This window comes from Corvus cornix, chromosome 5 (assembly GCF_000738735.6).
Source record: "Corvus cornix cornix isolate S_Up_H32 chromosome 5, ASM73873v5, whole genome shotgun sequence".
NCBI lineage: Eukaryota > Metazoa > Chordata > Aves > Passeriformes > Corvidae > Corvus > Corvus cornix.
The window spans coordinates 44,965,930-44,980,246 of record NC_046335.1 but is presented as its reverse complement, the minus strand read 5'-3'; the positions used below and the strand labels follow the sequence as shown (position 1 = coordinate 44,980,246).

General features: G+C 40.8%; 1 protein-coding gene across 3 annotated transcripts in view; it reads left to right on the top strand.

Annotated features, from left to right (window-relative positions):
• LRP5 (LDL receptor related protein 5) overlaps nt 1-14,317 on the top strand; it is a 135,688-nt gene that overhangs the window by 72,961 nt on the left and 48,410 nt on the right. The window contains exon 1 of one of the 3 annotated variants that reach the window (XM_039552260.1): nt 13,472-13,552. The exons of the other annotated variants lie outside the window; for them this stretch is intronic. Coding sequence (XP_039408194.1) covers nt 13,526-13,552 — 27 coding nt within the window. The 5' untranslated portion in view covers nt 13,472-13,525. Of the gene's footprint in view, nt 1-13,471; nt 13,553-14,317 lie in introns of those variants that run through there. 3 annotated transcript variants of the gene reach the window in all.

The window sequence follows — 14,317 nt, the reverse complement described above, 5'->3', positions numbered from 1 at the left end:
GTTGATCACATTCTGCATAAATAATGTAAAAGGATATTTGTAAGAGTTTGTAACTTAAATATAGGGGTAGGATTTGTGGAAGTCAGTTGTACTGGGGAGAAAAAATAATCATTAACTTATGGCTGCGTTTTCTAAACAAGTCCAAGTATACTTCATGTCTTACACTTTATTTTCCAATCATTTGACCTAAAAGATGCAGTGTTTACTTTATACTTGAGACATTTTCTCATAACTGATACATTTTTGTGTGTGGTTTCTCTGCATTGGCATTTTTCACCAAAGGATTAAAAAAACCTATGTATTGTAATAAACTACTTGGAAGATACTCTGACTGGTTTATTGAAACAGGCAAATCTCATAGGGAGATCAACTAATTTAAACTTATTGCCACACGCTAATTAGCTATAAAAATCTCAAAGCATTGTTTTTCTATAAATATAAATGTGTTTCAGAAGACCTATTTATACTTATTTAATGTAAATAATCCCCACACCACATATTTATATTAATATATGAGAACAGAAAAGTTAAATAGATCTAGAAGTAAGGAATGCAGTATCCCCTTAATTGAAAGAGCAGATCTACAATCTCAGATCAGTCTAAATAGGCAGGTGCATTAATAAAATCACTTTGATTTGTAATTGTGAGGGAGCCTTAATTTCAGTGGGATTTTTTTTGGAACTTCTTAGTGACATTTGATCCAATTCAGTTTAAAACTGTGGCAAAGAAATGTTATTAATTGAAGCTTACACTGTGATCCTTAGATGAATTAGATATATATGCATCTCCTGTATTTTTTACTACATCCTATGCTTTTTACTCCTGATAAATTTGTAAATTACATTGTTTCCCGCTGCAAGTGCTACATATCTGAAGTGATACGCATCACATGATGTTGACATACAATATGTTCATGTTGAATAGCACATGTCAGAATTGGGCTGGCAAACCATGTGTTCACCCCTGCTGTTGATACAGCTCTGTTCAGCAATGTATTCCTGCAGCCTGGGCTGCTCCTTTGGATGCTGCCACTTTTCGTTTCTCTGTTTGCAGTGCACTACTCTCCTGACTGGCATTAAGCTGTGTTGTTGTTGGAGTGACATGTGTGCATGTTTATGGCCACTGGGTATGTTTTTTGTTGGAGATTGTCTGTGTGGTTTGTGAGTGTTATATACCACTGTGTTCTTATTAAGCTGAGGTAGCTGTTAGGCCTCTGTATTGCCCTGTGTTTAGCTTGAAGCACCAGCAAGCGTGAATGCTGTTGTAGGAGGATGGGGATTCTTTTGTTTCACTTGAAAGGAGCTGCTTAGCAAACTTTATCACATGAGAGTTCTGTTTGTAGCAGTGTCCAAAAACCTGGTGTATAACGAACTGTCTTTTAAGCTTCTGGAGGGGAATAATCTGTACTAGTGAGCTTGGGACCAGATTTTTACCAGGAGCCACATAGCCATTGTAGAATGGACAGGAAGAGTCATTTGGAGGAAGGATACCTTAAAATGTTGTTAGAGGGTTCTGACAGTTGTTAGACTTTGTTACTACTGATGACAAATCAGTTCTATTTGCTTTTCCCAGAGGGACTTTGCTGGGATGGAACACAGACTTTCTGGGAGGGAAGAGAGCTGTATCTTTGACAAAAAGAAATTCTAATTCTACGAGATTATATGAGGTCTCACAGGGGTGTGCACTTGCAGGAAGAAGAAGGAAACTTGGCAGCCAGGGGAAGAGGGTCTTTTATTCTCTCTTATTTAGGAATCCCCACTCTCTCATCTGCCTGTTGGCTGTGTTCTGCTTGCAACATCAGCCTCATCACCAGATTTGGGGTCAGGAGTAAGCACCTCAGTTCAGACTCCCAGGGATGTTAATGGAGTCTCAACTTCCTCTGCAATTAAGAGTTTTCTGCTCATGCATATTTGGAATGATCTTTCTTGACTGATTTGCTATCATAGAAATGATGCTGCAGTTTGTCCAGCCTTGTACACACCAGCCCGTAGTGGGGAACAGACTGCTGTATGCTGAGATGACATACAATGGTCTGTAATACTCAACAGGTCAGACTGATGAGTGATTTCAGATCTTAATGGCTTTTAGTGAATTTAAACTCTTCTGAGTGTGTTACGTGTTTCTAAACCCTGAATTGTGGTTCAGGATTTCCTGATGTGATACTACCTCTTTCTGGAAAACAGAAATATAGCCAGCCTCTACCTGCCAACAAACAATGCACATATCCTGTTCAGGAGCATAGAGCCTTCTAGCTCCACTCTTCTAATTACAAGATCAGTTTGTCTGTGTTTTGCTTACTGCTTAGTTAGGCATTTCAATATGTTATTTTATACCTTGCACCACATGAGCTTTGTTTACTTCTAAGAGGACTTTTGCCAAGTGTGGGAGCTGTTGAAAGTCAGATCCAGTTTCACAGAATGAGATGCTTTATCAGAACAGAAGGGTCACACCTTTCTGCTCTAAGCTAAGTAGAAAGGAAGTGTTCACAGAGCAGAAAGACTCATTGACCGAAGGGAAGAAGATAAACCTAACGGAGGTGCATTTCCTCCTGTCCCCTTTCAGTGTTAGCTGCCAGGTGAACTTGTATCTGAGCCCTGAGCAAGTGAAAGGTATGACAGTGTTGAAGAAGAAAGTGTCTGTTATAAGGAACATATCCTAGCTGTGGCTGGTTCCATCCTGTGTTCAGTAGTGCTCTTGGAGACATATAAAACTTTCCATTCTTCAGCAGTCTTGAGAAAATTTTTTTCTGCTGTTCTGGGTGGGATGGGATGGGGAGTGCCTCTGCAGGTGAATGATGACCTAGCCTCAGTTAGTCTGGTCTTTATCACCTTTTGGCTGAAGTGCAGCAGCCCTGTCTACAGGGAGTGTGGAGGCTTCAGTCCTCAAGGTAGGTACCGTGTCTCCTTGGCAGCATGAGGTGCCATGAGCACATTCTTAATTCTTTAAGCTGAGATTTCCCAGATAACTAACTACAAATCAAATTCAAGGTGCCAGTTCTTTTCCTCACAGCCTAGGCCGTACGTATGGAAAAGGCAGTTACATGTCTGAAGTGAAGACTGTTGTCTGGGCTACTGTTGAGCATAAATGGATTTTCTACAATAAAGGCGAATCTCTTCTGTAGTAAAGAGAATTTTTTCTTAGGGGTTGTGCTGAGTACTGGATTAGCCTTCTCTCTTTCCCCCTTGCCCAATTTTCATGAACTGAAAAACATCAAGGAGTTCTGTTTCTCTGTTCCAAGTGCAAGGTTCATATTAGTTGACCTTGTCTTCAGCATCATAAGTAACCAGAAATTCTCATCTGTAAAGAAGTAGAGCAAAACCAGGCTTGCAGCAAAACCCCATTGTGTAGAAGCATTTGTAGCAGGGACTTCTCGTCTCACCTAGATGATACAGGAGATGATGTGGCCTGTGTTAGCCACATCACTTAATGCACTAGTAGAAAACTCAAATAATGGTTTGATTGAATGAGATCCCTCCATAGGATGGTTTGATCAGGGATTCTCCTGAACTTTTATATGCCCTGCTTGGTACTGTATCCAATAGATTCGAAGTGAAAAAATACACAGATATTGGCTGCTGCCAGTTTAAATACTCCTTTGAGTCTTTCCAAACTCAAATTTGTACCGCTATGAACTTACATTGATCTATAACTATTTGTGATTTATTAGAGCTGCTGCATTGCCATAAAAACCTCTAAATCTTGTGGATTTATCCAGGAACTCTTTTGTTTTGTACTACTCTTTTAAAGGGACAACTTAAAAAAGAAGCAACTGACAGGCAGCTTCTAAATTTGGTCTTTGTGGAGTGCTCAGGAATTACTTCTGTATGTGCAGCTTTTGCTGTATTTATAGAGGAAATCCTGAGGATGTATTAAACTACAAAGTTGAAGAATTATTTGAGTTTTACATTTTTGGGGCTCTCCTTTCTCCCTGAAGAATTATTTTTGGCTATCTGATATCAAATCACCCTTTTCCTCTTGCTAGGGAGAGAATTCTGCTTTACTTCCATGGCTGGGATCAGCTTCCTGTATTTAAAAGAGGGATTTTGTATGTAGTGGTACAAAGGCTTCTGTACCTATGAAGTGTGGAAATGAGCCCCCTTTAAGAGAACCTGATGTATATTCTGGCACAGAGTAAGCGTGTCTTTTTCCAATTGCTGAGAAAAAGTTGGCTTCTGTGGAAGTTGGAGTAACTTTGAGTTTGTCAGACTAGCAGGTAGGATACTTGAGAGGTTTTAACTTGGTAACCTTCTCGAAGTTGCTTGCTGTGTTGTTTGCCAATAGCTATGAGTGATTTCCTTTGAATACCTTGTTACCTTTTATGATTTAATTTTCCTACTTTCTTCTGTATTTTCCTAAGAATAATGGTGAATTTGCCTTACACAGCTTGCCTCTAACCTAGAGGGAAGGTGATTTTTGCTGCCCAGCAGTTGTGATCCCATGAATACTGTCTTACAGCAGTGTTGAAGGACACTTGTTTCTCTGTGTTTTGGAGATAGTGGTGCCAATATGCAGAGTTTGCCCTATTGGGTAGGTTGGTCTGTCACCGTATTTTGCGAACTAACTTTTTGCTGGGAAAAAGTCCTCCCCCTGCTCTTGTGTGAACCCTTCCTTGGCGTTTAGTGACCTTAGGTGTGAGCTTTTCAAATGAAGACTACAGAGTTTTGTGCCACAAACACAAATTCCAGCCTCCTATTTCAGCTTTGTTGGGTCATTTTTTTTAAGGCATCTGCATTAGTGATGGTATTCCCCAGCACTGCAGAGCATCATATTGGACTGTTCCATCTGGGTTGTCTTGAGCAGTGCTGGGAGGGCAGGTGATGGTACCACAGGTGCCTATCAGCACGAATTCCTGCAATTTTTGGTTATGAAACATGTGAAACCTGGATGCTGTAAGAAACAGGAAACTTGGCATGCCGGGCTGGCCTGGTGAGGTTCCCATGCTTCTGAAGAACTCACACTACAAATAAAGGTGTGGAACTTGCTTTTCATGCCACATCTTATTACTGAAATTTTGAAAGCTGGCAGTACCGTTTTTAGACTCATATCATCCAGGCCTAACGAGAGAGAAATCTAACAGACGTACATGACAGCCACCACCAGCCTACCCCAGTTCTCCCAAGATTGCCTGCAGTGGTGGGAAATTTTTCTGATAAATGTCGGTAGTGTGGATGAGACCAAAGGTTTTTGTGTCTATTTATCCTTTCTAAAAATTCTTCAGTGCACTGATGGGATAGCAGTCACTCAAAGGAAGACTTCCTTTGCTTGGCTTGATTGACCAGAGTCATTCTGTGGGAAAGGATGCTAACTTATTCTAAACTGAAGGTGAACCTTGCCTTTTTGTGAGCAATAAAGACATAATAGAGGCCCAGTTAGGGTTCAGCAGAACCCCCACAGCCATCTGCACACTTCATTGGCAGAAGTGGCTTTCACTTGAACTTGCATTTGACAAGTGTTTTCTGTCTCTTTCTCATTCAGAAGGGTCCTTCAAAGCCAAGTAATTGAAATGCTTTCACCCCTCACTCCTTTTTCTCCTTCCCCCAGACTTGCTTAAATTGCAGGGCAACTGGCATTCAGTGTTAAATGAGTAAAAATGCATCCACTTTCAAAGCTCGCACTTTCCTTCCCTTCCCATAGGGAAGTTTCTAAATAAAAACCCACCCTCTTTTCCACACTCTCCAGCACCAGCTTCATAAAGGACAAGTTGGGGGGAAAAAGTGTTTCTGTTGCAGGACGCGTTGCTGTTTTTCTCCCTCCCTCCCTCCCTCTTTTTTTTTTTTTTTTTTTTTCCCCTCCTCATCAGGCTGGACTTTTTGAAATGAAACACAAATCAGGTCTCTGGAATAAAAGGTTGTGAGTATGCCTTGTGGCATTTGGAATGAGGCTATTCACTGCCTGAATGACTATAAATAGAAAGCAAGGAGCTGCGTATTTCTCAGTTCAGACTCCCTGCAAAGAAGCGCCCTTCCCAGTTAAAGGGTGACTTTTTGAAAGAAGCCTTGTTCCTTGAGCTGAATTGAATTGCTCCAGGAATTCTTCTCCTTGCAGCTTGCATAAAAGGCGTTAATCTCTAATTTATTTCTCCTTTTAAAAGGCAGTGTACTCCATCATAAATGTATATTCTTAGCCATGTTGCCAGATATGCCTGTCTTGTCTGTACAGAGTTGCATGTAAAAAAATTCTGAGCGCAGAACATTGTTCTCGGCAATTTTTGTGCCTGAAAGCTTTCTTTTTGGCTCTGGGCCAGCTGTCGGCTCCCTTTTTATCTGGTATTCATTCTTTAGTGAGAAGGCTAAATTAGCAGCACTCAGGTTTTTGTGGCTTTTTTTTTTTTTTTTTTTTAAGGGATCGAGGAACAGAATGGGAATTGTGATTGATTTTTATAATAAAAGATTTGATTCTCCCAACACACTTGTGATGTTGCCGATGGTAAGAGCTCCAATAGGTTACTGTTGCAGTTCTGCAGACAATTTGTTTGGCTGATTTGGCTGTTAAAAAATGCTGATAAATCTCCCTTGTTGTGCAGTTATGTAAATTTAGTGCAATCATTTTTCTTCTGCCTCCCCTTTTCAGAAGGACTGTAGTATTGAAGAAAGAAACGTAGTAGATGGGAGGAAAATGTTTGACAGGTTTGTGAGTTGGCAGTGTTAAAGATCCTAGCACTCAAGCTATTGGATTGGCTTTTTTTCTCTTTTTCACCCCTTTTTTGTTTTATTTTACTCTTTTTTTTTCTTTTTCTCCTCACCCTTTTTCTTCCACCCCTTCCCCTTTTTTTTCTCCTAACACAGTGGTGTTTTGTGTGGTGTTATTTTGAAAGCTGCTTCTTATATTCTCCTCAGACCTTTTGTTCCACAGTTTTTTCTACCTTCAAAAAACTAGCAAGGGCAGCCTTTTTCATAGTCTTCTTTTCGCTGTTCATAGTTTTTAAAGAATGGGTCTATAGATTCTTTGCATTGCTCTTTCCATTACTTATGGAAACCCAGTTGTGTGAGTGGTTTTTCTGTTCCTTTGATTAACAGAGGAATTAAAAGGCTGACAAATAGGGTTATTTTTTTAAAGCCTAGCCTGTGCATGGTTTGCAGTGGTATTTGCATAAGTGCTAATGTAAAAATGAGAGCAACAGTGGACAGGCAGGAAATAAGGGGAGCAGTATGTCAGTGCTGTTCCCATTTCTAGTAGAAGGGAGGAGAAGCAGAAAAAGAAATGTGCTCTTCAGCAAGACCACGAAAACAGTTTTTAAGAGGTCACCAAGCAGACTAAGGAGATAAGAGATTCTGTAATATTTAATTTATTTGTAGTTTTCTAAATGGTAAACTTCTTAGCTTAAAACTGATGGTCAGTGTCACTCAATGGGGTTTTTCATAGGTGGACAAATGAATAGCTAACTTTGTAGAGAAATCTATTCCAGCTGTTCATTTCCTTCTCTTGATTCCGACTATTGGGACATCTTGATCATGGTGATTTCATTATTGTCATTTTACATCTTGTCTGTGTTCTGGCTTCTGTCTGGGGTGCTGTGTGTTTCCCTTGTCACCTTTATTGTCTGACTGACTTCACCTGTGATGGCCTCTAATGTCCTCTTGCATTTGCAGGTGGCGTAGGTATTTCTGTCACCTTGCTTTGCTTCAGGAGCCTCTTGTGAGCCATTGTAAGAACACACGGGGCTCTTTTTCATCTTTCCCTGCCTCTAGTGACTTCAGTATAACATTTAAGGCCACCTTGTAGATGTCACCTACCATCCACTCACAGCTGTAAAATTTGCCTGATGCTATTCCCATCCTAGATTTTATTTTTACAGTAAATTTTCTTCTGCTTCTTAATTTGAACTGACTTTGCTTCATTTTTACCTTTATAAATCCCCTTGAGAAGAGCTCTTAGTTTAGAAAGACAAGAGATTGCTCAGATTATATTTTGCCATTTTTTCATCTGAGTTGCCTTTGAGTTCTTCACTGGACTTAAAATTACTTTCTAGCTGAAAAAAAGGTGCATTTTTTCTTAGATCAAATATTGCGTTGGTTTATTTTTAGTTATGTTGCCCGCTGGTTCATGATTATATGATACTTTGGATCATGTGCTTTTTAAATTTATTGGTGAGATGGTTTTATGTGTTTAAAAGTAAAATGTCATGATTTGTAAAATGGGTGGCAAAGACAGAGTGCATTTTTCTCCTAGCTGTGGATCTGGTTTTATTCCTTGTTAAAATATCAAACTTTTTTTGGAAAATTTCCGGCAAGAAGAAATTTTCCAGGGAGCACATCATTAGAACCTAGGTAATTGCATCTAATGTAAAACTGGCCTCCTTTTTGTCATATATATTAATATTTTAGTCTTATTTTGAAAACCCTATTGCTCTCACGTAGCAGGTGAAGCACTGGAGAGGCCCTAGGCACAAAAGCTGCGTCCTTGGAGAGAAGTCACGTGAGATCTGTCTTTAGGAGAGCAGATCTGGTTTTTGTTCCTCTTCCCTGGGGTTTCTCCTTATCAGGCTGGTTCAAGCCTTGAGGCTGTGGGCCCAGCTACCCTGCTGTCACCTTCCATTCCTATAGCCAGTCCATCTGTTTAAGGCCCAGCAGTTAATACAGATCTACTGGAGCAAGGTCCCCACTCAAACCCCATGCCTCTTGAAAACATCTCAGAATGCATCTTTGTTTTATCAGATAATCAGAGTTAACAAACTCCATGCAGCAATTTTGGCAGTGTCTGTGATGAAAGATCTGGTTTGGTTTCAGGTCTCGCTTCCCTTAGACAGCACTTAAAGTGTTTTACAATTGTGCTCAAACAGGGTGGATGGTCAGTCCTCTAATTTACCTTCTGGTCCTCACTGCTCTTGTCATGTGAGTGTTTCCTAACGCAGAAACAATGGCTGTTTGTCTCATCCAAATTCTGTGCTACCTGTGACCAATTCAAGTGATGTAATTGCCTTCTCCAGTGAGGTGAGATATAAATAAAAATGTTTCTTTAATTTTAACACTGTTTTTAGTGAATCCTTCTGTGTTCCTTTGTTTTTTCTTGGCTTTACTTTTCTTCACTCTGACCCAGTGATGTTAACTCTCATGGCTCCAGCTGCATGCCTACAGAAGTCAGGTTTCTGTGTCTTGTGTGTAAGCAAGAAGACCTACTCACCTTGGCCACATCTGGAGGCATGACACTGAATCATTGTCTGAGGTGATACAGAAAATCCTTTCTTAGGAGGTACTTGATGTGCCTTGTGTGTGTATGCAGATCTGGGGTTAGGAAGTAATATTCCCTATAATTTGCTATCCAGCCTGACATATGGTCCTGTTCCTGTTAGCACTGTATAGAAGTGGGAGCTGTGCATCTTTGTGGCAGTGTAGATGTCATCCACTTTGCCTGTGGCATGTGGATGGGTGACATCCAGTGCCGCTAGAGGGACTTCAGTGTGGAGCAGTATATGAATTTACCTGGACCCTGTGTTCTTAAATGGTTTTGAGATGAACATCTGTGAACCAGTTAATGAATTGGTAATTTGGCAGGTGTCAGGCTTCTTTGTTGGAAGGCAAAGCAGTTGTGTTTCCTTTTTTGAAAAACAGTTCTGTGCTTTCCACTGAGAAATGGTGTTGTCATACAGCAGCATAGGATACTCGACATATTCCCTGTTCTCTCCCGATGTATCTGTTTCTGAACTCTCGGTTTTCTGGTGCAGATTCATCCTCACTGGAAATAATAGAATGACACAAGTCTGTTGTCAGATCAGAATATTAATGGGTGGCATATTATTAAATCAAATCAGTAAAAATGATTAAAAGAGAAGCTGCAACCAGCAGCTGAGTGTAGAGCCACTACTCCCTGCATGTAGCAACATGAAGCAGGACCTGGACTGGAAGCACAGAAATGTGTCTTTGATAAAATGCAAGTGAAATATTTGTCATGAGCATTAAAAAGAGAATTGTTTGGGTTTGTTTGCACAGCTCCCACAAAAATAGTGTCAACTTAAGCAAATTTTTAATGCCCAGCTTGTCACTGCCTCGACAGCATGTCTGGAAACGACTGCAGCTGGGGAATCTTGTGCCTGTGAATTTATGCTTAGATTGGAAGTTACTCTTAAAAGCTGTGCTGTGCTTTGGAAATTTCTACTAGTCCAAACTAGAAAAAAAGTACAAGAAATGTACATTGCCCTGCTGAATTCCTACTTAAAAATGGCAAAGACGAGCCGAAGGTGTGATGTTACCTTAGTGATTCAGAAATGTTGGGTGCAGAAGAATGAGCAATTAATGCCAGATTCCCTGGGGAATCTTGGAGGTGACAGAGGTCAGAACCAGAACTTTCTGAAGATTGTCCCAGAGGAGTAATTGCAAAACTCCTGGGTTTGGGGGTTTTGGTTTGGTGGGGATTTTTTTTGTTTGTTTGGTTTTGGGTGGGTTTTTTGGGGGGGTTTTGTTTTGTTTTGTTGTTTTTTTCTCATAGGATGGTTGTAAACAAACAAATCAACCTTCCTTATATCCAGAGAAACTTCTCAGACGATAAGCCATCAAGTCTAAATACAGTCCCATATTTAAACAGGAAACTGATATTTTTGTAGTCACAGTGGCTGCCTCCTCCCATGTCCTCGTGCTCAAAAGGTTTTAATAAGGTCCAGCCTTGAATTGTCTCCCCTAGGGTGACGCTGTATTTTGCCTCAACTTTCTAGAGCATCTTGTGAAGCAGTAAAACATAAGTACTTTCCATGAAGAGAAGGATTAAAGTTTGCACCACCCAGTTCTACAAAGTTGAAGAGCTCTTGTGAAGGGCAGTGTTGTTCCCTGCTTAGCTTTACAGATTATTAAATTGAGACATTAGGTGAACTGCTGGGAGATGGTCAGATGTGGGGCTCAGGCCAGGTCTAGGAGTTGGGAGGGTTGGGAGTGTGGAAGAAGTCGTGTCCCTCAGCCCATGCGAGGGCCAGGAAGGTCATTTGCTCAGAGCATTTGTGTAACCCTGAGAGCACCATCACTCTTCCTTCCTTCAGTATGAGGTGTTCCTCTGCTAGTGGGTGTTTCTGGCACAGCTGCACTGGGGAAATCTTCCAGCATAAAGTAGATCCCCAGGGGACAAAAGTAGGTGGTGCTTGTACTGACTTGCTGCGAGACCTTTGGCTGAGTGTTTCAGCATCTTGTGCCCCTGCAGTGGAAGAGGGTTAGTGTTTTCCAGCTTGTTAAAGCCTTACTAATTTAAGGTTTATGAAATGCTGCATAAATGCAAACTTACCATTGCCAGCAAATGAGATTTAAGGCATCTTTGCAGAGTGCCACAGGCTCTCCTTTGGCCTCTGCTCTTTCTTCTGCGTGGTTTGACTTACACTTTTAATGTTCTGATCTTGTGAATCCACCTTTGAGGATTCAGCAGCAGACCAAATGTCAAAATTTTTCTTGGTACAAACATTTGTCTTTTGTCTTGTTCTGTCAACAGGCTTTCTGGCATGGCCATACAGGCAGCAAAAGCAACATTGTCTTCTCCTTGTCTTTGGCATTTGTAGCCATGCCATTATGGGATGTGGGTCTGTGGACTTTGTGTGGTGCTTATGCATGAACAGGGTTTCCTTTTGGTGTTAACGTAACACCCTTGTGACAGTTCTACCTTGTGTGTCACCTGTTTGTTCCCACTATGGAGACAGTTCACAGGGAGGAGGAATCCCATTTGTTCCACAGAACCAGTGCACCTGATATCATCCCTGTGTAGTCAAGAGCTTCTCATCCATGGTTTTTGTCCTCTTCTACTTCTGAGATCTACAAGGCAACTGTCCTTTTATTTCCTCCCTTCATTTTCATAGTTACCAATAACCTGTTGATTGTGCTGCAATGTATGAAAATCGATGCTAGCTGTTACCATTTTTAAGAACACAGTAAAGGTCGTATCAGTCTGTGCCTTCATTATCTGTTTCCTGGCTTTTGAAAGTTTGGATTTGTGATTGTAATATGGCACAGGATTGTAGTAGCACAGGACAGCTTTGTCAGTACAAAGTTAAAGTTGGTTTTGTTGGCGAATATCCTATGCTCACAAAGAAGTGGAAAACATGTAACAAATGATTCTCAAAAGAGAAAAGATTTCCAGTGAGCTTTGGGAGGGGGAAGATGGCTGAGGTCAAAGATAATTCGCTGCTGCAGATTGATAATAAAACACAAATCATTTCGTGATGGAGCAGCAGACAGACTTCTTAAACATGTCAGATCAGTCTTGTCTCCAAAGTGGAATGGGATACCTTATGCTATGGGTTAATTTCTTTTTCTCCAGATTAAACTTGGTACAAATGCACATTTTTCTATGCCGAAACAAGCATTTGTGCGAGAGGATGAGGAGGCCCTTTTATCTATTCACTGTTAACATCTGACAGGATTATGCCAGTACATGAGTCTCAAACAGTTTATTCTGATAACATCTGGGTCCTTGCTCGTCTTTTAGTTCTTGAGCAACAAATCCATTGGTGAATCAACTTGAGTACCGCTGTCTTTTTCAGCCTTGGTACTTTAAAATAAATGGACTCGAGCTTCTCCATTAGAGACCCCAGCAAAGAGTGAAATGAAATTCATTTCATTAAGTTCTCAGATATTTTCTGCTTTGTAGAGGTGAGTACTAGACAAGCCAAAAGCATCTCGCTTGTCAACTTCTCACCCTGGTATCTTTCCAAATAAGTGAGTTAAAGTTTTCACCCTAGCTTTTTGCAATTCCTTTTATGTTCATGTTGCAGCTTCTTTTGACAGCTCCTTAGAGAACCAATGGAGTAGGCAGCGCCAGCTGTTCATGGTCAGGGGGTAAAAAAAGTCTCATGTGTTGAATATAGAGTTAGAACTCTGACATAGACATTAAGATACAGGCAATGGAAGGTCATGGGAAGTCTCCTATTTATGATCAAACCAGCTTCAGCTTCCTTTTTGAGAGGAATTTCCTTTAAGTATCTAATAGTTTACTGTATAACAGCTGCATAGTCCAGGCATTCCCAAAAGTTGAAATATTTTTTGTGTGGAAATGGGCAATTCTTTTATAAAAAGAATTGGGGTTGGATGTACTGAACAAATTCACCGCAGGCAGTCTTTGAGTAAATTAGTTGATTTTTTTACTCACAATTGACATGAAATTGGCAAATATAAACACTGTGATCCAACTCAGGAAACTGTCTTATCCTTAATATAAACAAACAAATCAACCTTCCTTATATCCAGAGAAACTTCTCAGACGATAAGCCATCAAGTCTAAATACAGTCCCATATTTAAACAGGAAACTGATATTTTTGTAGTCACAGTGGCTGCCTCCTCCCATGTCCTCGTGCTCAAAAACCCCATACATTTCCAATAGATGCATGGGATGGTTGTTAAAAATGCTGTTCTTTTAAGTCAACTTGGTATCTAGGGGTAAAAATTTCATTATTTTGGTCTGTTTCGATGCTCTCTCTTGTTTTCAGCCTTGTTTAATAAAACCAGGGGAAGAGGTCCTCCATGAGTCTGTGCCTCTGCTGACACACAGGGTTCTCTGCAGCATCCCTGTGACCTGGCTTGTCATCCTTGCTGCCAGTGAGCTGGGAACTGAGGCTCAGACATGGCCTTAAGCCATTTTCTGCAGCAGGTAAGACCCGATGTGCTCAGCTGGGGCTGTTGCAGTGCCAGGCACACAGGGCTGGGGGGTGTCTGTCTGTCCTTACCCTCTGCTGCAGAGAGGCACTGTGCCACTTTACCTTGGTTACTTGGGTCGTGGGAGAATGATACAGTTGAGTCCTGTCACCCAGAAGTGCTGTCAGGTTTTATTCAGGTGGCATTTGCATTCCCTAAATAAATGAGCAATTACAGGAGCTTTCCTAATGAGTGATTAGAAAGTGTGCTGCTCTCTGCATCAGAGGAAAAGGCTGGCTTTCTCACACAGCTGGGAGTGCAGAGCACAGTTCTGGGCACCCAAGGGCATCCAGGTTCTCCATGTATTGTCTATGAGCCCTCTTCCTTCCGTAGTTCTGCAGTGTCTGACTGTGTCTACTGAGAGGTCTGTAAAAGTGCCTTTTCTACCAGATCTGGAGTGTTGTCACACCACTGGTCTCTCTTCCCTCTACTTTCACCCTCATAATTTCTTTCCACCAGAATACTATAATCATAAGTAACTAAATTGATCAAAACTTAGTGTTGAATAAATATGAAGAGACAAGTAGAAGATCTGTTCTGAAAAGGAAGTTCTAGAGAGTCCACAGAGTATTTTAAAAAGGTCTTCTCCCATTGTAAGTGGCAGATACTGTAATTTTAAAAGCAAATGTTTAAATGATGCTAAGAGGAATTTGTGAAGCTAAAATGATAAAAGCCCCTGCAGCTGGGAAGCAAAACTCAGTTTAGCAAGACAGATTTATTT